The sequence below is a fragment of the Meleagris gallopavo genome, chromosome 5 (genome assembly GCF_000146605.3).
Source record: "Meleagris gallopavo isolate NT-WF06-2002-E0010 breed Aviagen turkey brand Nicholas breeding stock chromosome 5, Turkey_5.1, whole genome shotgun sequence".
Classification (NCBI taxonomy): Eukaryota; Metazoa; Chordata; class Aves; order Galliformes; family Phasianidae; genus Meleagris; species Meleagris gallopavo.
Window position 1 is genome coordinate 17032469 of NC_015015.2, and position 21335 is coordinate 17053803.

Consider the following 21335-nt stretch of genomic DNA (forward strand, 5'->3'; position numbering starts at 1 on the left):
GTATTCAGTAAAATAAATATCATTTGTCCAAAACCTGAAAAATTAAGTATTGCAAGGTCAAAGGAAGAGATTTACTTTTCAAAAAAAATGCAAAGAAAAAGGTTTTTTTTTTTTGGCATTTTAACAAGGCAATGCTTGAGCATCATAAGTCGTGCAAGCCGAGCACTTTTATTGCTGCTACATAACATGCATGCTTTAGTTTTAAGCCTGCATGCATTTAATGTTTACTTAGTGTGACTCGAAAAACAATCCTCTTCTTCAAACCTTCAAAATGTGAAGGGACAATATCTATATAGAAATGGAAAGAAGACCTTTAGAAATAATGAATCTGTAAAGAACTGTTTCAAATAGAGATAAGCAGACTGTACATAGTCATCAGAATTTCAGTGATATTTTGGACAATAACAAGTACTCTAGAAGTGCTCTTTTATGCCTATTTTCCTCAATTAATCATGCCTAACCTACATGATTTTGGATTATAAGATTAGCATTGTAAGCAACTGCATCATTCTTTAAATGAAATTTGTATATCTTTTTGGTTTTTTTTTTTTTTTTTGAATTATTATTATTTTATTAACTTTGGGAATGTATTTAGTTATGGTCAGAAACAGACCAAACAGTCAAAGTCCAAATCAGAATAAGAACTTCAACATTTGGTTTTGGGATCCTGATTTACTGATTTACATGGCATAACGATAAAATACAGGGAAAAATCTTCAATCGAGATCTTCTGAACTTAAAAGCATTTGCTTTAGCCCCAGTTCCAACTGTGGTCACAAACAAGATTCATCAGTGTTAAATACATTCCTTAGACTGAGGACCTCAAAGCATCAATCAACTAATTATAGCCTTACAGCTCCTTCATTGATACTTCTACTACTACAAAACTAAGGCATGGAGAAATTAAATGAGTAGCCCAAGCCAGCAGAACAGTTTAATTTCTGAACCTGTACTAGAATCCAAACTTAGACCATACCAACAAGTTTCCTTTCTACCCCTTTCAACACGTTTGCTTCCCTAAGAAAAAAAGGACTGCACCATATTGATTATCCTGTACTTAATAATCATGTTAATTTAGTGTCTTTTCCTCTGAAGTTTCACCAGAGTAGAGATCAATTATATTGGCTGTGATACTTATATAAATGGAATATCTTTTGCCTGGCTACTAGGCTTTCACAACATGAGCAGGAGCACTGTTAATTTTCAGCAATTAGATCCACCTCCCAGATGTTAGATTTTTATTTCAGCAGAAAAGGATACCTGCTCCATTAGGTTATTACAGACTGAAAAAAAAACAAACAAAAAAACAGGCTTTTGGCAGTCTACAGATGATGCTAGTCTGCAAAGCATCAGATTAAGGGATTTAAGCTTTACCTCTCACTGGAGAGCAGCATACTCAGGGCCCTGGATATGGATATGGATGGGAATAAGGCAGGAGGAAAAAAGTTTTTGGTCCCTCTAAACAGTAGATCTGGCAGATGCAAGGATGACATTTTAAACAGGAGAAGAAGAGAGGGAAGAACTTTTAGCCTTCTGGTTAGAAAGAAGGTTGTCCTAGGAGTGGTAATTTTGGCGTCACAGAGGGTCAGGGAGCAGGCAGGAAAGGAAAGACTGACGAGAATCAGAACACTGTTGAAAACTTTTCACAAGTGTGGTGTTGCTGTTTCTATTCAATTTAAGTTATTGTTTGACTTTTTTTTTTTCATTGGTCTGCTTTATTTCTGTGTGTTTTAAATCATTTGGTGAGAGGAAGAAAAAATCTTAAAACCATCACATGTATTCAAAAATAAAATAAACTTCAAGTCACATTTCATAAGATTTTGTAATACAAACTTTGACCTTCTGAAGGAAAAATATCTGCACTTCTGCTCAGCAAAAGGCATCATAAAGCAATAGTGTCACCATTAACATTTGACCTATACAACAAAAATATGGCTAGACCATAAAACTGTACTTAGGGGATCTATCACCAAGAGCTTCGAGGGTGGAGAAATTTCACATTAAGTCATTCCCACCCTTTTTTATCATCCCAGAAGGCCTAAAAACTGGTCTTTGGGATAGAGAGAGAAGGAAGTTTGTGAAAATGAGGCATTAGGTTCTCAAAATCTGTAAATAAGAAATATAAATATACCATGTAAGAACAAGGATCCCCTTTTATTTTAACAGACACATGTAACCATATACCCATTCAGACAACAAAAAGCTACAGGGAAAGAGTGATGAGGCTATGACAGACACTTGAAAAGCATGAAAATATTTGTTTGGGGATGAAACATACATACTCTCCAACTGCACTGATTTTGCTAGACAATACTATAAGTCAGATCTTAATTTAAGATCTGATCAAAATATCAGTTGGTACCAATTATTAAATACCACCTACTACTTCCAGCTGGAATAAGTTTATTCTGTGTGAGTTTATTGCAGGTTTCTTGCCTGTGGACATTTTCTTAGTCATTCTCACCCTATAACTGCTCCCATTCAAGTGGCTTTGTGTCTTTCCACATCTAGCTAAAGCAGTGAGAAATGGGAGAGATCAGGTGACAGCTTAAGCTGCTTTGCAAGGAACTCTTTAGGTGTTCCTCACGCAGTTTTTCCAACAGCAGCACTGCTGCATCTGCGCAGCTTCTTCTTTTTCTCTACTGTCTTTGATCCGAACGCAAAGGTAGAGCGGAGGGTGTGTTTTTAAAACTACAGTGGAATGCGATTTATTCTAAATGGCAGCAGCTACATGGCGGGTCCTGCAGAGCACGTCAAAATCTTAGTTAGCATCTGACCACACTACTGCACCACACTTTTGAAGTGAAAATACTATGCAAAATAAAAACATTCTCACTGTATTATCAGACACACATTAATTAGGCCAAGAAAATTAATTGGCTGATTTGTATTCAGCTTTGTTCAAACTTATCCCAAAGAAATAAGATGTAAGCATATTGGGACAAACTTCCACTTGTCTTTGCCTTTAGCTTAGCTGTTCATATTCACAGTACCAGTGTGCAAACCATGTATGCACCAGAAACGTGTTCAGAAGGCCGCACTGGACTAATTTGTCAAAGCTCACTAATGGGCTTCTCTCCCAACCTTCTTGTGATCTTAAATATTCGGCAGCATGCGCTTCTTGTATCAATGAGAGGGGAATCTTACAAGCTTGTATTGGAAAACGAACAGTTTTAACAAAAAGAGATAAAAAAGCCATAGAAGAGGTGCAAAAATTTGCACCTGGTATAAAAGTGTGTCAATGGTGTGACTGAAGAAGAACACCTCCAATGGTAGTCTCAGAGGGAACGCAGCTGGATGTAGGTGGAAGGGAAGAAATATTCTCTACTGCAAAGAGCCTACACTGTAGGTTGGCCATGCCAGCTGCATTTCATCATTAAACCATTCATTTTGCAATGTACAGCCACAAGCACGCACGCACACACACTTATAAGGGAGCAATCTGTGGCTGACTGGTAGAATAACAATATGTTGTATGTGCTTTATTTTGATTAAATTCAGTCTCAGAGAAAGACAAGAAAGAAGAGGCTATGGCTCACTGGACAGAGAGAGCACCGTTCAGCTGTATTCACAGAAGAGGATTTTTAGGCCTACAATTATTTTCTATTATTTGCCAAAGGAGGAATTCATCACTGCTTTGCCATATAAACTCCTCTGAATCTTTACAAAATGTTACAAAGATATGTGGAGAGTCAAACACAGGAGCCATGCTACACCTGTGATTATTAGTTACCACGCTCAAGGGACTCCTAGTAACAGCATCCTTCCAGAGAACTGTCAGGGATACCACATGGATAAGCCAGTCTGATGCCTCTGCATGCATATAGCAATTTGAGTGCCACTATATTAAATTCCCCCGAGAGAGGCAGCACCAACAGAAAATAATTCATTGCAAAGTGCATTTCCATCTGTCCTGTGGGTTACCAATTGCACCCGTGTTCTACTCAGGGTGCCAGCCCTCAGGAAATTAGATGGCCTAAAGGCACAGAAAGTAGTTGTATTTTATCAGCATGTAGGTCATTTCTGATGAAAAACTCTTAATCACAGACATAGTAGCACAATACCCAACAGCATGTCACGACATTTACATTCTCAAGAGGTCTGGCTGCTAGGCAAGTTTTTTTATTTTTTTCTTTTTCTTTTCATTTTCTTAAATAATTAATATCTGTGATAATTACAGGGGACAGTCTCCTCCTAGTAGATTTGGTGAAGGAGATAGCTCTTATCCCCAAGAACACATTGCTTAGTGACTCCTGTTTCAAATCCCCAGACTCTCTCAGAGGAAAAATAATGCTGCCCATCCAACCACCAGATCCATCGTAAAAGGAACTTTGAAAATGAGAGTCAGGTACCTAGATAGATCTGGTGGCACGTTACTATACAAGCCCCAAAAGATAAATATGAGGTATGATCCTGGCAACATTACTTCTAGTACGACATAGCCAAGACATGTGGATTAGCTCCACCGAGGGTCTTAGAAAGTGAGCTTGTCAGACCCACAGAGGATAAGAATGATCATGATCCAGTACAGGCTAACCCCAACACCTCAGGCTGGCATGCCAGAAACACCAGGCAAAGACTGATCGAACACAGTTTTGGAGGCGAGTATTGCCAAGACCTGTATACTTACCACCAACTCCAGAATGCTTGCTCAGAGGGGATGGGATAATGGAGAAAGAAAACTCAAAAAACAACTGCCTCAAGAAATGACTTGTATTTGTAAGAAAAGCAATGAATGCCTGGCACAGAGTAAAAAAATGCTTGTATGAAGTTAAAGTGAAAGAACAGAGGCAAATGTTCTTCAAATACCAGCAGCACACATTGTTAACAGTGCAAATATAAACTACAAAATGTTAGACTAATCTAGTCAGCCAGAATACAATGTTAGCCAATGTAGGAAATGGTTGAAATCTGCCACTGATGGCCTTATGGCTAAGAATTAAAAGGACAGGCACATTAAAAAAAACCCTAAAAATCCTACGGTGTGGTTATTTTTTCTTCCCTCCCCCTTTTGCCTGGCGTGTAGGCATGGGCAACGAGGCCCTCTCGGTTATGGCTCTCTGCAGCCGGCCACTGCGACAAGGCAGCGTGGCCTGCGGCGGTTCTCGAGAGTCGCTCGTCCCTTCGGCCCCTGGTAAGCACACAGTGGAGGTTGCCACTGCGTCCTCACCAGTCCATGTCGAGGCACAGGTTAACTCGACATGGGGGGTGGCTCTTTGGGAGATGCGTGTTTCAAGGACCTGCGTCCGTGGCTGCTTGAGAAAAGCTAAAATCTCTGACAGGTAGTTATGGATGGCTCTTGTGGAGGTAGCCACAATGCCCAGCTGCAGCTCCATGCGGCCCATGGACTGTGACATGAGACCCATGGACTGTGCATGCTCCCTCTTGATATTTTCCAGCAGCTGCACAATCCTACTGTTGGTTTCCATCAACAGCTTCTCTCCCTCTGTTAGCTGGGGCTGCCCTCTCCAACCCCGATCCCTAGGGACAGGCTCAACACCGCGGTGCTCTTCATTCATCTCATCATTGCCCTCCTCCTCAGGAGAGTCACTTTCAAACTGAGGAGTCCTACTGAGTGACTGATCCCCGGGAGACTGTATGTCCATGGTACACTCCGGAGTCCGCGCTGGCGTTTGAAATCCCTCAAAATCCTCCCCAACGTTGCTGTGCGTTTCAGACGAGGACAACGGCCACTGCCAGCTCTCTGTGGTCCTGGCCGGCGAGTCTTCGTCAGAGGCAGGCACCGAGGATTCCTGTTCTTCAGCCGGCGTGGACGGCGAGCTCCCTCGGAGACGGCCAGCTTGCCCCGAGGATCCAGGAACCTCCCCATCTTGTTCCCCAGTGACATCTGGCAATCAAATAGAGGAGCAACAACCACTGTATCTGAGGCCAGGCAGATGGAGGTATCTACATGCATTGGACAACACATAGAAAGAAGCCAGTTGGGAAGCCAGAGTGTATGTGTTTGGGCAAACGGAAGGGCGGGCTAAAGTTTAATGACTGCATTGGGCACGCGGCAGTTGACATTATTAACTGCTCTTTGTATAAATGCACACTGTCCTGTACCCACAACACACACAGCCATGCTGCATCCCAAGGCAGGAGCTACCAATTCACCTCATTGTGACTGTGACAGGAAATGTCAGTGAACCTATCAGAAAGCTCACCTATGCACTGCAGTGGTGTCAGTCAGACATCCCTGGGATGAGCTCAGGGCCAAGTGTCCAAGTGAGCTTCCTGTGGTGTCAGACGTGCTCCACCACTGGTTGAGGGCAGCCCTTTGTTGTTCTGAAGCACTGCTGGCTATCTTCACTTTTGTCCGACGTCTCATGTCACCCCCACCCCTAAGTGCACTCTCTCTCAAATCACTGCTGCAAGCGATGGTGGCTGTCCACAGCATTCATCCTGTGAGCAATGCCCTCCCCCACATCTGCTGGATTTTCTTGTTCTTTTCTCCAAAGAGTAAGTAATGGTATCTGAGGGCATTGCTCTCCAGGATCTTATTGTCTTCTGAAAATAAATAAGCTCTGCCCTTCTCTGTCTACTTCTCCCCTTGCCTGAGGGCATATGGTAGAAATCAGGGTGCAAGTGATTCCCCATGGCAGTGTTATGCCTACTCTTTTATCATCCCAGTCTTGAAAAATGTCATTCTGTAAGGATTAATTTCTGCTCTTTGAAATACTTTATATGCTGCTCTTTGGACCTCAGTATGAAGCTGTGAGCTTACGTCTGGAAGGTATTGCTGAGGTCAAGTTAAAATAATACTTCTGGTTCTGTTTATGAGCCAGGGTATGTTTTTGTTTGCTTTGTTGTGCTTTTGTTCTTGTTCTTACGGGTTTTTGTTGTTGTTGCTTTATATAGTTTTAAAATAAAAGCTCCTTCTGATAGACCCAAGGATCCCTTCTCCTCTATATCAGTCCATGCCTACTCTAACTCTAATGTGGTAATCTTAATTTCTGTGTTCAAGTGCCTTCAATATTATACTGCTCTAAAAGGGATTCTGTGCCGCATAATGTAATTATGATCTTTTAATGCTAAAGTCATGGATATTATTTATGCATTTAACTTATTCATTACTTCAAAGTATTCACATTCAAAGTATTCACACTATGTCTCTATCTAGTTGACTGTCCAGTTGCATGTTTTATGGAGAGTGAGGATGAGATTGTATTTATAAAAAGGCATGATTTCCTTATGAAAATGGATTTTAGGAACAAACTGTCATGCAATCATTGGCTCTTGTACTCCAAAGAGATTTGAAAGGGACTATATCAACGTATCTGCAATACCTGCTTCTTCCTTCACAGTTCTTTTCCCCCTTTGCCTTACTAATACAGCCATAGCTGCAATTCCTCATTAACAAATCTCTCTTAACAACTGTACTGTAGGACTATAAAATTATTTCTCAGCATTTTCTTATTTGAGCACACATGGTAATAAAGAAAGAAAAGAAAAAAAATCAAACCAGGGGATCTATTTTTACCACACATAGCAAACACACATTTCAGTTAAATTCTATGGAATTGGAGAAGGAAAATGAGTTATATATATTCATTCTGGTAGATACAGTGGTCATACAAAATGTCCTTGAATTTTTTAGATATATCATCAGAAAATTCCCCATATCTGAAAACTCCATTTTCCTGACATGATCTAAACAGAGCCCACCTAGCACTTGGTAAGTAATAGAACTAAACTAAACTAAAAGTCAAAAATTGAAACAAAACAAAAGAAAAACTCCAAAATCCACATTAATTTCTGTAAGTAGTTTCACTGAGGAAAGATTGTTCAGATTTAGGGGACAGTAACACTTTTGTTATTTGTGCATGTTTACACGTTTGCCAGAGGCTCGTGAAGAAAAGTTTACCTGAAAAAAGTATAATGCACTTTTGCAAAGTCCCTAATTCTCTATGAAAGAGTACCATTTGCCATCTTCCTAATCGATACTCTCAGCCTTCAAGGCTGAAGAAAAAGCATCTGGCATCGGTGACCAATAACACAAATGACAAAGAGTCCAAGCAAACAGTCTGTGAGAACCCATGGGAGAAAGTTAACTGTGGAAACTATTGGCGAATACTTATGAATAATGAATACATTCACAGGATTTAGCATAGGTTTGTTAACTTGACTAGCAAGAAATATTCATTAACTGTTATTATACATCACAAAGTATTCAACAATTCTAGTCACTTTGTTTTCTGGAAGCTTTGTGAAGCATTATCATGGGGCACAGGAGAAACCAAAGGCGTGTTCCAGGCATGGTCTGACACAAACTATGTTCACTGCCGAGCAACAATGGAAATCTGCCTCAAGATCAATGGCTGACACCACAGTGATGAATGTGTCAGTCTCTGCCCAATAAATCCATTTCTTGATGATCAAAAGTCACCTCACATTCTTGTTAAGGTGATGGCACCAGTTGCTAGGTCAGTGCTGTGGAAAAGTTGTGCCAGTTACATACAGTAGGGCACTGGAAATTTTTTTTTTTTTTCTGTAAACGGTCCTTATCCAATGAAGAAGCTCCCTCTTTTAAACAGCCGGATTAAAGCTGGCTGAAACCATTACCTCAACCTTTACCTCACTTCCTTAGCAAAGTGGGTCTTAAAAAGTAAATAAATAAGGAGAGAGCATTAAGAGAGCCAAGTCAAAATTGACTGTGTATTGACCTACGCATCAACATGGTTGATCTTGCTTGGCTGTTAATTGGCTTTAAAAATTATCTCTCTTTTAAAATCAAACTTAAAAAACAGTTGGTACAAAGAAGCACAACTAGCTTCTTCAGGTGTGAAGCAAATTCCATTACATCCCATTCCTACCTACAGCACCTTGCTCACAGCGACACATAAAACTTTCAGACAAAATACATGAGCTTTGTCTTTTTATATTTATGCCTAGTAATTAGTCAAAAAACTAACAGTCTTTAAAGTTGTGACCTGCTTTGTGTTTCTAATTTAATGTTCCCTGCTCTGTTAGGGCATGATTCCCAGTTGGGTCCTTAAATGATCAAGTAAGGGAATCAGAAAGGAGCATGCATATGAAGTAAAAGAAATGCAAAGGTCTGGAAGTCAGTGAACACTTTAGCTTCATTGCTTGATCACTGTACGATGCAGATATTTCCAAAAGTAACATGGGAATTTAACGTTTCTGAAGGCTGTATTCTCCTTTACCTCGCTGATTTTGTTATATTTAATCTGTTTTTAAAGTGGTTCCGGTAAGAGCTACTAGGGAACCAACATCAAAGTCCTAACTACCTTCCTTTCTTTCCTGCTGTCAGACAAGTCTTCTGTTTCTGCAGCACATCTGGCTGCCTGTAAGGGTGTTTACACTGGGCAAGATACAGAGCTTGGTCTGATGTGGCTTAACAGTGGTGCAATTGCTGCTGGTGGCCACAGGAGAGCTGCTCTGAACATGGTGGCAAAGATTATGGAGCCTCTGGGTGCATGAATACATCCACCATTTTGAAGCATTGCTGTACCATGTTGTCTCCTTGAGCAGGATTCAGTACCATGCTTTCCTAATGACATTCTTTCAAGTTATTAGACATATATAGAATTGTAGAGGTTATCTGGTTGAGATACAGAGAATTGAACAATTGATTCAACTGTAGGGATAGAAGACCAAGACAGAGGCCAAGAACAGAGCAGGGCTTTGGATATAGACAAGCTTTAGAGACATCAGAGATATTTCTTTAACTTTTGTTCACTGAAGAACATTTGCGACTTATGCCTGTGTTGTGTCTTACCTGCCACTTGGACTGGCAGTTGATCCCTCCCCTGAGATGTGCTGTTCTTTAAGAATCCCTCCTTTTGAAATCCCACCATTTCTGTTTCACCTCTGCTACTGGACCGTTGCCTTTTCCATTTACATTTCCTTTTCAGATTCCCCACCAGTAGAGCTGGACGTGAGGGGTGGGGTACCGTCTTCCTGCTGACAGGTAGGTGGAGATGTTCCTTGGCCACAAGTGGGCCAGGAGCTCAACAACAGCGGTACCACAGTTGGGGAGCTTCCCGGGACCTGCCTCTGCTGCTCTGGACCTGGGCCTCTGCCTGTATCTGCATCATGCTTCCTGGGGTGGGTGCATTTTTCAAACTGCTTAGGTACCAAGGTGATAGATGCCTTGTAAATACCTAAGATAGATACAGACAGAAACTGTACCAGGCACAATCTGTTATGCAAAACTTAATACAATGCCAGTTGCACCTATATGACGTAGTATCACCCACCTTTTCTAGCATCTGCAGTCAACCACAGTCAAATATTTGGCACATGAATTTTTCCTTTTGAAAAGTGACGGAAACACAGGACATTCATTCTTCCTTGGTGCCAACCGATCTAGAAACTTAGGCTGTAATGTCAGGCACTGCATATGCACATACTTTTGTTTCCACTGCCTTCCCTAAATGTGAGTGTGCATGTTTAGTTTAATTTCTTTCATTAACCAGTGCAATTTGTGTTCCTTTGTCAATTATCTGTGAAAATCAGACACTAAAACTAAAGGAGTAGTCTTATGTGTGAATATTAAAAATGCATAGAGATGCATTTAAACCATGTAAAGATATGCCCCTGTGGTGTTGTTTTTATCATTTTTTATACTTATTATCTCTTTCTTTTAGGTTAAACTACCAGTAATTTGTTTTTAGTATAAAGACCAGAAGCTAATATGTGTTAAATTACAAATTTACATGCACAGAAAGAACATCTAAAACAAGTAGGTGCTCTCATATCCATTGCATTCCTTTCAGATTTTTGTAACTTCCCATACAGAGGCAAATGACTTTGTCCTTCTTAGTTTGTTAAAGAATGATAAATACTTGATAAATACTTCAGGAGGAATGCCTCTGTGTTGGGAGGAATTGTGTAAAGGACAATTTGGGCAAACATACAGGAATCTAGGCAATGCTTTCAAAGAAGCAGATGAACAAAATTCTGGAACAGCTGTCCAATACCAACAGGGGTGCAGCATCAAGATAAGTTCGAAAAATAGTCCAAAAGCAAGCTTGATTGGACTATAGAAGCTCATGTGATCATGTTGCTTGCCATAGAAGCAACTGTATTTGATGAATAAATCTGTAGTGTCTCTGCAGAAAAACGGATTTGGAAATGGTTAAAAAGGAATCACTTTTTGCATTAGCTATGCCCACTGAAAACTAATGCTTTTTTTTTTTTCTAGTTATTTGAATGTGAATAGAAAAGAAAAAATCAAAGACCAAAAGTAGATAAGATATAACTAGATCCTCAACATATAACCAAGAATTAAAAGGCCAACCATAGCTAAATAATTGTTTCAATGGAAAAGTATTCAAGGTCAAGATTTAAACCCAAACTTGTTTATGATCAATTTTAGATAAAAGAAACAAGTTGAGCCTATGTCACCTAAGTGTTATAGTAATAAAAAAAAATACATACAAATTAAATGATCTGAGTTTTCAGTTAGAACATCAGACTAATACTCAGGAACCTGTCACCATGAGCGCATTTCAATCTGGAATGAAGTTGATCCAGCCCTGATCCAAACAAACAATTTACAGGACTGTGCTTAAGTAATCAAAATCACATGTTTTTCATATTGCAAGTAACAGGAAGAGAATATTACTTTAGAAGTTAGCATGAGGAAATAACAGAAGTTCTTTGCAATACAGTCAAAAACACAAGCCATTTGAAACATTTCCCTTCTACTAAAACTGAGTAAAAATACATTTATGCTGTCTGAGGTACCGTAAACTCTCCAACGTACAAAAAATTCAAAAATGATGGGAAAACAATGTAAAATAAATCAGTAAAACATAAAAACTGTTAGTAAAATTAATCATTGAGTATCTACAAACATAATAACATGACTTAGAAAAATTATTTGTATGTATTCACATTAAAAAAACTATCAAAACTTTCTTGAAAGAAAGTCTTATTTGTGTTTCTAGGCTTGAAAATAATTTCACATTACTACATATAAGTCATACTTAAGTATCATAGTCACACAATCAAAAGTAATTTTAGGAAAGCAGATAACTGTTCAAATTCTTTCTAGATACAATTTTCAAGTACCAGCTCTTTAACAGTATGTTCAACTGATAAAATTATTTTACAGGCATTTAAAATGCACCTGCAATCCTTCAGCCTTACAATTCAGCCTACCTTGAAAGAGGAATGGTCATTGTCTAACACTGGTTTCTGTTTAAGAACAAAAACAAAGCAGAGAATATAGTCAATACCCACTCCTACCCTGCAAGCCAGGTGGAATTTACGTGGCAATTTGATATTCTGTTTAAGAGACAGCATTTGAAAATTTGGCCTAGTCAGAAAAGAAATATAATTAACCAAAAGATACCAAAAAGAAAGGTGGAGGAACCAAGACACTTGCAGCCTTCTCCATTCTTACACTTACTTTCACACTTCCACACCCAAGGGAAAAAACAAGCAAACTATGACAAATTATCTAAAAACATTTATTTTTGATTATATTAGGAATTAGTTAACATGGGTATATGAACATTTGAAGAAAAATTGCAGCAAAAGGAGTTTTGAGATGAGGGATGTAAGTCCTTCATCTCCATGGCTCCTGAAAAAGAGAGAGAACACATTAAAAGTGTTGAAAAGTTTTCTATTGTCCTAACTGTATCTCATTGGGAAATACATGCAACTCTTACAGTTCTTCATACACTCATGATTTTGAGTATGTTGTTAAATATTCAGTTGATAGTATCTCAGTATAACAAGTGACACTCATATATGTCAATGTATTTCATTCATCTGGCTCCAAATGCTACAAAACCCATATTTTCTTTAACACTTACAATTCTTTTTCCAACTTCTTTTATACCATTTTCTTGTTGGTTGATGCAGAAAGGTTTTGAAAACCTTTCCAATTACTGTCCTGTAGCAAAGAAAACTGAGCATTAGGAAAAGGCATTACACACACTAGAGAGCAATCTGATAAATTCAAAATAATACTAGTGTAAACAAGAACACCCGCACAGTGACTCATCTGACCTCCCTGTTCAGGGATTCCCAATTTTTTCAAAATGTCACTTAAAGCTTTCCACCTCAAGCAATATTAACTCTTGTTTGAAAAAGCGTTCGGAACTGTTAGTTACCTGTTAATTTAATATGCAATATCAAATGCTGCTAAAAAATAGCACATCTGCTAGGTTTCAATTACTTTTTTCCCCAGTGGAAAACCTAGCTTTTTTCTCCTCAAAATGTGCTTCTTTCAATACTTCTCTCTTACAAAGTGTTTTAAAAGCAGGTATACAGTAGGTATGATCCAAATCCTGTATCCTCTTACACTTCTGTGGACTCCACATGAGATATACTACAAGTCATAAAGCCCATAACCTTCCTTTATCAACACAAAGATGGAGTCCATATTATGTCACCCAAATTCCACCCAGCATCACTGCTTACTGCTTGTGAAAATGACAACCTTATGACAACCTTCATCTTATTATTACTAGCTCATTAGAATTTCAAATAGGTAATGCAAATCAATTACTTACAAAGATGCTGTTCAGGAATTCTTCATGAAGTCTGATGCCTTTTGATCTCTTCTTCTAAAATACAGTGTCTGGTGAAGATCAGAAAACTTTCTTCCTACATAGAAGTGCTGCAGATACCGGAAACTATCAAAGAAGTTGACGTGAGGGCTTTAAGAGTTGTTTTGATGATTATTCCATTGTTTCCTGCAGATAAATCTCCATCATCAACTCCCGCATATTGAAATTAGAAAATGACTTTTGAACTCAGATGTCTTTTGTGAGGGGTTTCTTCGAACATAACATAACAGTTTAAGTTAATCCACTGTTTGGCATTCATTTATATATATTTGCTCTGCAATTTCATTGTTTCAGATGCCATTAGAATGTGCCACCTTTGAAACAATGGACAACAAGAATGAGATGAAGTGTGAATGCTTATTGCAGACAGAGCTAATAATATTTCTTTTGAATGCCATCAACTGATATTTTTCCATTCAAATGCAGTTAAGACTTGATGCCAGGTAACAATAGTCTATGTTGATGATATCACAGTTATTTTTAATCTGAGAGGCAGCACTAGCATCTAAACTGCTCAAAGTAGGAAAATCCTACTATTTGATCCTTTAGCCCACACCAAAACCCAAAGATCAGAATTATCAGCATACAGAGGAATTATTTTACTTTGATTATGTATCAAATATATTAAAAAATAAATAACAAATCCCCACAGCTCACAACTGGCACTCTCATGACACTGTCAAAGTAGGGTTTTTTTGATACAGAAGATTTTTTAATCTTGTCATTGTATTTGACTAAGAAAATGTAGCCTGCAGTGTCTTAACTTTCTACTTTCTCTTAAATTCTTGAAACGTCTCCCAAGGATTTTCATATTAGCTTTTCATTTAAGAACTGTCTACTTAAGCTTTCACTGAAAATCCCAAATTACTCACTAAATCAAATCCACTTCTTGGCAGTAAAAAGCTTAGGAGTACAAAACTTTTGAATCATACATCTAGATGTTTACAGTACCTACTTGCTAAGAATCATTTCATTTTAAAATTCACAAGTAGTTATTAGCAAGTACATCAAAATAAAAACTGAAGATAGAATCCTTCAAAAACAGGCTTTTCACAAGCCATATAAAATTTTTATGAAGTCAATTTTATTATCTTAAAATATTTTGAAAATCTAATGAAATCTATTTCTTGCAGTATTATAAGAATTATGATCAAAACAAATGCATAGGGAATTTAATAAAATTTTTATTAGTACTCCATTTTTAGAGTATTTTCAAATTTTAATTTGCACAAATATTTTGGATATTCTTCAGCATGAATGGGCTAACCACATATTATCTAGAATTATATTGTTAAGTACTGCGTCAAAAAAGCTTGCTGCTACAACTGTTAATCTGTCATTGAAAACTTATGAGTCACATAAGAAAAAAATAATGCCTCTTTTCCCTCTCTGACATCTCGTAAAATCCAGAGACTAATTTTACTATTAAAAACACAACTCCTTTGAAACCATAATCCGAAACTGGGTGTTACCTCTCCGAGTTAGGCAGCTACTGTAAGCAGAAAGCCAGTGGCACACACTGAGCATTCCTTACTTTTTAGTAATTTGTGCTATGAAACTGCAGTAAAATGGTAATATTACCCATGATGTATTGCTCTAAATTTTTTGCGACCTTAAGATTTTATAAACTTTCTTTAGTCACAAACGACATATAGTTGATACTCAATATAAAAATGCCACCTATGCTCTTCCGTTCTCCCAGCCTCCCATTGAACCAGAACCCTCATCCAAACATAACAAAAAAACAGTCACACAGAATCACAAAAGCCACTAGTTCCATCTTAATGTCTCCCTCACCTATGACCCAGAAAACTCCATTTTGCTTTACAGATAGCTACTATAACAATGTAAAGACTTTTATAAGCTGCCAAAACATACCAGTAGCAATGGGGTTTATTTGGCACATTTTCTGAATCAAGAATGGAAAATACCACTAGCTGAATTTCTATTAGTGACCTGAAAGGAGGTCAGGAAGGAAGAGAAAAATAAGTAGAAGAAAATAAATAACCTGATTTTGTTTAATATTAAAAAGCAAAAGCTTCACTGCTGAGATGCTCTGCCTACAGCCTACCCTTCCCTTCAGGGATACTGAGCTTTGTCAAAGAGCAGCACACAGACTGTTTTACCAGCTACCACTTAGGGGCCCAGAGAGGTTTAAGGCTCTTCCTTGGGCTAGACATCATGAAAACGTGTGAATGGCACAGTCCCTGCTCCTAGGAGCTTACAATCTAAGAAAGCAAAATGACATACAGGAGTATGGAAAAATACAACTAAACACAAACAAAGTTGTATACATATATATGCAGTTACATTTATAAAAACTATTAAAATATCATCACTATGTCATCTACCTGTTCCTCTGCCTAGCCATCATTACTGAGATGATTGCTTAATAGGGATCATAGGGGAAGCGGGTCTTAAGGAGAGATTTCAGGGAAAAGGTACTGGCCTTATGAATCAGTTCGGGGTCGGCACTCCATGCATACGGGACAGTGTGGAAGATGTTATATAAAAACTTAAAATTGTGCAGAGCAGCATTTCTCCAGGTCAAAAATTCAAGTGTTGTGTGCAAGATCCCTACTTCCTGAGATAGAGACAGTGTGGTTACGTGAGTAACATTTGGCCATCAAAAAGACAAGTGAAATCACTAACGTAGGACTACACTGAGGATGTGTTACTGGCCATGTACTCTCAGTGGCTGCCAGTTAGCACAGTAACTGTGAGGAGATGAAATGGAAGGGTTTGGAAAAGAGTTGGATAGAAAGAAGGAAAGAAAGGCAAGATGAAGGAAAGGAGACAAAAGGAAGGAATGTGGGGAATATTTTCAAATGTAGTCTTCTGCTTGAGTTCTTAGTGTGTGTGCAATTTGTTAACTAAGTAACTAAAAAACATATACAATAACTAATGTACGTTTGACACCATAAAATAAACTGGACCATATGCCAACATTTACATTATGTTATTATCCTCCACTATGGAAAGGTGAGAAACAGGTTAAACAAGAGACAAAATGCTTCCCCTTACCCTTCTTCTTCCGTACTGAAGCTTGGAAACAGAAAGGGAATGAACTGTGAATCAATTCTGAAGATAATTTTATACGCTAAATCCTTGTCTGTTACTTTGAGCATAAACATTTTTCTTCCATTTAATACGTCAGCCTCTCTCTGCTAACCTATACTATGCATGTATCTATGAAACCACTCTAGATAAATGGCTTGGCAAAAGCCCAGTTTATCAGGGTTTAGATTTGAGCTATAAGAAGTTGCTCCCCAGCATATGGTAGGGATATATGCACAACTTTTCTCTAAATTGTTTTTTAAGAAGTAGTAGCTGGGGCAAATTATCGATATCAAAGCTTTAACATTATAATACTAGGGCATTTTAATGCCTTTTCAGATTGAAACGGAAAGGAATCACTCTCATATGTTCTCTGCCATCATTTGGATTAACTCAACTGAAAGAGAATAACTGAGATGGTCTGCTAAGTGTTATGGGGAACAGGGTAGCTCAAAACATGTCAGCAACACTGTAAGTTCAAAGCCAGGCAAAGGATATGACTGTGAAGACTGCAAGGTAAATAAATTAAAAATAAATAAATAAATAAATCACGTCATTTAGCCTAGCTAGGAAAACTGAAGAAAAAAGTATATACTCTAAGGGAAAACAAAATGGGAATTTCTGTTTTCCTTTTTCTTATACTACATAACAAGGGACATTCAATAAAATTAAAGGCATCACATTCAAAACCAATAAAAAAGAACGTTTGTACACAGCACATAATCAGCCTGTGGAATTCTTTGCCACAAGACATTATTGAGACCACGAGCTTCTTCAGTTCAGAAAAAAGATTACACATATATTGATGAGAACATCCACAGTGTTCATCCATATGTATTTTCTATTTAGTTTGTATATATACATATATTATGAAAAAAATGTTCATTGCATTGTTTAATAGTCATAAAAATGTGGGTGTTCTCATAGTTCATACAGATGTCCAATATATACACATATACATATAAAGATATGTAAATTATATATATACACACATACAATTTATGTTTTACATCAGAAGACAATTTTAAATCAATGAGTGAAAATGTTTTCTTCTTGGAAATCCATTTGATTTTTGTGCAATTCAAGAATTCTTTTTCCTTCTGCTAGTAGTCCTTTTACAGGACAAATATCAAAATAGGTAGACCAACAGACGTTGCTATTTATAACAGAAGTCATAGTCATAGTTTGCTAAGGTGGTAAATGTTTAGAGAATCACTTGGAACTGGTATTTACAGGCTTTTGGAAGAAAATATTCTGTTATGCTCCAGTATTACTATAGCTTTATTAGGGGACATAAACTTCTGGAGCATGCTTCAGAAATAATCTTCAGAATAGTAAAGTCTTGCCATGGTAATATTTGCCCATCTAGATGATGATACAGATGGGAAATTCACTTAAAGACTCATATCCCATGGCTGCTAATCACAAGAGATGCAGTGGTATCTACAAGCCGAAGAGAACACAGCAGGTCAAATACTATACTCTGAATTAGGGGACAAATAAGCTAAAGCATAATGCTTTTCATTACAAGAGTGATGTTACTGTTAAGAAGTGATTTTCCTCTAGAAAAGAGTGCTGCTTCTCTCTGTTTTAGTAACAGCACCTACTACGTAAGATTGAAAAGTAAGAGAAATACAAAAATACTCTTAGTCTGAAAGTGATTTGGAGAAGGGAAAAAAGGAAGGGGGAAAAATGATACCTAAATACTCCTGTCTCCTCGGAAAAGCTTATTGATAAGTCAGCAAAGTTACATAGCACTCCATGCAAGGAAAACAAATCAAAATACCTCAAAAAAAAAAAAAAAAAATTGGCTTCAAAAATAATATTCTACATTTCAATCCTGGAAGAAAAATTAAGGAGCATTCACAAACTGCTGAAACCTTTACTCAGGTTCCTGAGGTCCTTAGCATAGACAAAACAAATTTTCTGAGATCTGTCAGGGATAAATTATCGGAATGTTAAATTTTGGTCTTCATTAGCTTGTTATGCCTCAGAGAAGACCATAATCACTTCTGCAGCCCTTTGTTTGTCAGAGCTCCCACTGAAATCATGTGTCTTCTGACTCGCTAATGAATGGGTGGGGTCCATCTGTGCCAGAAAAAATTGACTCATAGGGAAAAAAGTGTGGCCATTTATCCTCAATGTCTAGATTCTTTCATGTTTCCCTTCATATGAATCTATGACAAAAATAAAAATTTTTACAAAATGTAAGTAATTAAATGAGCATTACTGTGTGATAGACTGTATTACTCTGCAGTGAGGTACGCAGTGCTGCTTGCTAAACAGACTATTCTGGTGAAATAACAAAACATAAATACACACTGGGCATTTATCTTGTTATATACAGTCCATTCATATCATATTCTTTAGTCTACCTGCAAAAATTCTACTTTTTAATGATCTAATAGTTTAAATTCAGGAAGAAAAGAACAATTACTTTCTTCACTTCTATAAAACTAATCAAAATTCCCAAAGAATTATGCACATTTAGAATGTGAATGTTCAAGGAATTGCCCATCACATTTCTTAAAACTAGTGAATAAAAGACTGAATGCTCAACACTTTTTTATTACCAGTAGCAAGAAGAATTAAGCTTATTTCATGCAGAGAAGTCAAAGTGATATAATAATATGCACTTTTTCAGATTAGTCTAATGAAAACAAGTTGAAGTTGAAGCTGCTTTAACACTGTCAGCTTTTTAACAACAGCTTCTGGCAGCTTACCTTTATCCACTAATGAGAGGCCACAGAAATTTAAAATAAAACAATATTAGATGAACTGAAAATGTAGAAAGCAAAGCTAACAAAATAAGATACGGCATTATTCTTTAGTAAATGTGCCAAACTTCGATGATGCATAAAAATGTATCAACATTCTCTTGCATAGCAGTAAAGGCACAAGTATAAAAAAAAAAATTATTCATGCAATTCATGCATATTTGAACTCTCCAAAGATGCAGCATTCTTACAACCCTTTCTGCTCTATATACTGTACACATTGCAATTCTTATAAATCAATTTAACATACATACATATATATATATATATTTACATTTCTTTATCCCAGCATGCTTGTCAAAAAACACTTTCTTACCAAGCTCTTCAAGCTCTGAGGTCATTGACTTAGACCGCAAGGTCAGTGCAGTGGTTGGAGCTCGCTTAGGAGGTGGTGGGGCTTTGCGTTAAACAGAATGATAGACAGTATAAGTAAATAAACCTCTCTAAACCACTATATTAACATACACAATTTCTGATTTATTTAAAATAATATGTCACATTAAATAAGGTAATATTAAATACATACACGCAGAGGAAAAACCCTGAGATGCTTTTCATGTACTGGATTTCTGTACTGTTTCTACTTTTAGTGTAGGTTGTTTGACACATCCGTAAGCTTTTATGTAACAGGATACATAGAAACAGTTAAAGCTAAATAACTGTGCCCTTCTATTTTTTAGTAGAAAGAAGACTTTCTAGAGAAAGTGCCTCCCAGCAGTTTTGCCCCTCCTGCTAAGAAATGTACACAGCTAAAAATCTCCTGGAGACCAGCCAACCTCTGTCAGATTAATTTCAGAAATCTCAGAAATATAAGAAAGAAGATTCACATTTATCTTTATAGTTACAGTGAGACAAGAGAAAAAAAGGTGATCTTTGGGATAAACAAGACAAAGTAAAGCTTAAAATATCAAGGCAATCATTTAGCTCAGAACCAGCATCTGTTTTAGTATCCTGATGTTAAATGTTTTCTGCTAGTTTCAAATGTAGCAAACCAGACAACATATTGATATAATCCATTCAGGTTCAAAAAGGGGAGTAACTTCAGAAAAGATTCTGGCAATGTTGGTAGGAAAGCTGGAGTTGTCCAGGAAACAGAAATGGCACTTGGATACTAGGAAAAACATCAAGGATTCGGAAGTATCCATAACATACACCATGCTACACTATTCTGACTAAATGTGGCAAACAGTTTGAGGAGAAGAAAGTGTGAGAGAGGGAAGTAGACAACTGTCTTCTCGTATCACCTATATACACCATATAAGCATCATCTTTTCCCTGTCAAGCTCTATCATCCTCTCACAGAGATTTGAACAAAAGTATGTCATGAGAGCACAAAAACATAGCACGAGTTCAGTGCCAGACATACAGTACATACTACAAAAGTGCTACACATATTAAATCCAGTCTGCTCTTGCCCGATGAAAAAAGAGACAACAAATTTTTGAGGGAAGCTGCACCATCAGCAACTCTGCAGACCACATCAAGCTGAGTGGTGCAGTTGATACAACAGAAGGAAGGGATGCCATCCAGAGAGACCTGGACAGCTTGAGAAATGGGCCTTCCAGTACTTAATGGAGCTTATAAACAGAAGCAAGGCTGACTATTGACACCGTCTGATAACGATAGGATAAGAGAATAGATTTAGATTACATATTAAGAGGAAATTCTTTAGTCAGAGGCAGTAAGGCACTGGCACAGCTACCCAGAGAAGTTGTGAGTGCCCATTCCTAGAGGTGTTCAAGGCCAGGTTGGATGGAGCCGTGGGCAGCCTAAGCTGATGGAGGGCAGCTCTGAACACAGAAAGGGAGTTGGATGATCTTTAAGGTCCCTTCCAACTCAAGGCATTCTATGATTCTCTGATTCTAATAACTTCCCAGAGTAACTTTTACCTGAGCAGGTCAAGAAGCATCTAAGGTGAAAGAAATAGTGGAAAATTCCATTTTTTTTTTTC

The 21335-nt window shown here is 37.6% G+C and overlaps 2 protein-coding genes across 2 annotated transcripts in view; both read right to left on the reverse strand.

The window, feature by feature from the left end:
* Nucleotides 1-21335, reverse strand: part of SHANK2 (SH3 and multiple ankyrin repeat domains 2) — a 333770-nt gene that overhangs the window by 17466 nt on the left and 294969 nt on the right. Inside the window, exon 20 of the mRNA XM_031553489.1 lies at nucleotides 19701-19781. Within this exon, the coding sequence (XP_031409349.1) occupies nucleotides 19701-19781 (81 nt within the window). The remainder of the gene's footprint in view (nucleotides 1-19700; nucleotides 19782-21335) is intronic.
* On the reverse strand, nucleotides 1771-14627 carry LOC104911068. The gene is made up of 4 exons (XM_019615485.2): nucleotides 13494-14627; nucleotides 12792-12871; nucleotides 9743-12556; nucleotides 1771-5848 (listed from the first exon to the last, which is right to left on the reverse strand). Exons 3-4 carry the CDS (start codon nucleotides 9819-9821, stop codon nucleotides 4989-4991), a joined length of 939 nt encoding a protein of 312 aa, XP_019471030.1. The 5' UTR covers nucleotides 9822-12556; nucleotides 12792-12871; nucleotides 13494-14627; the 3' UTR covers nucleotides 1771-4988.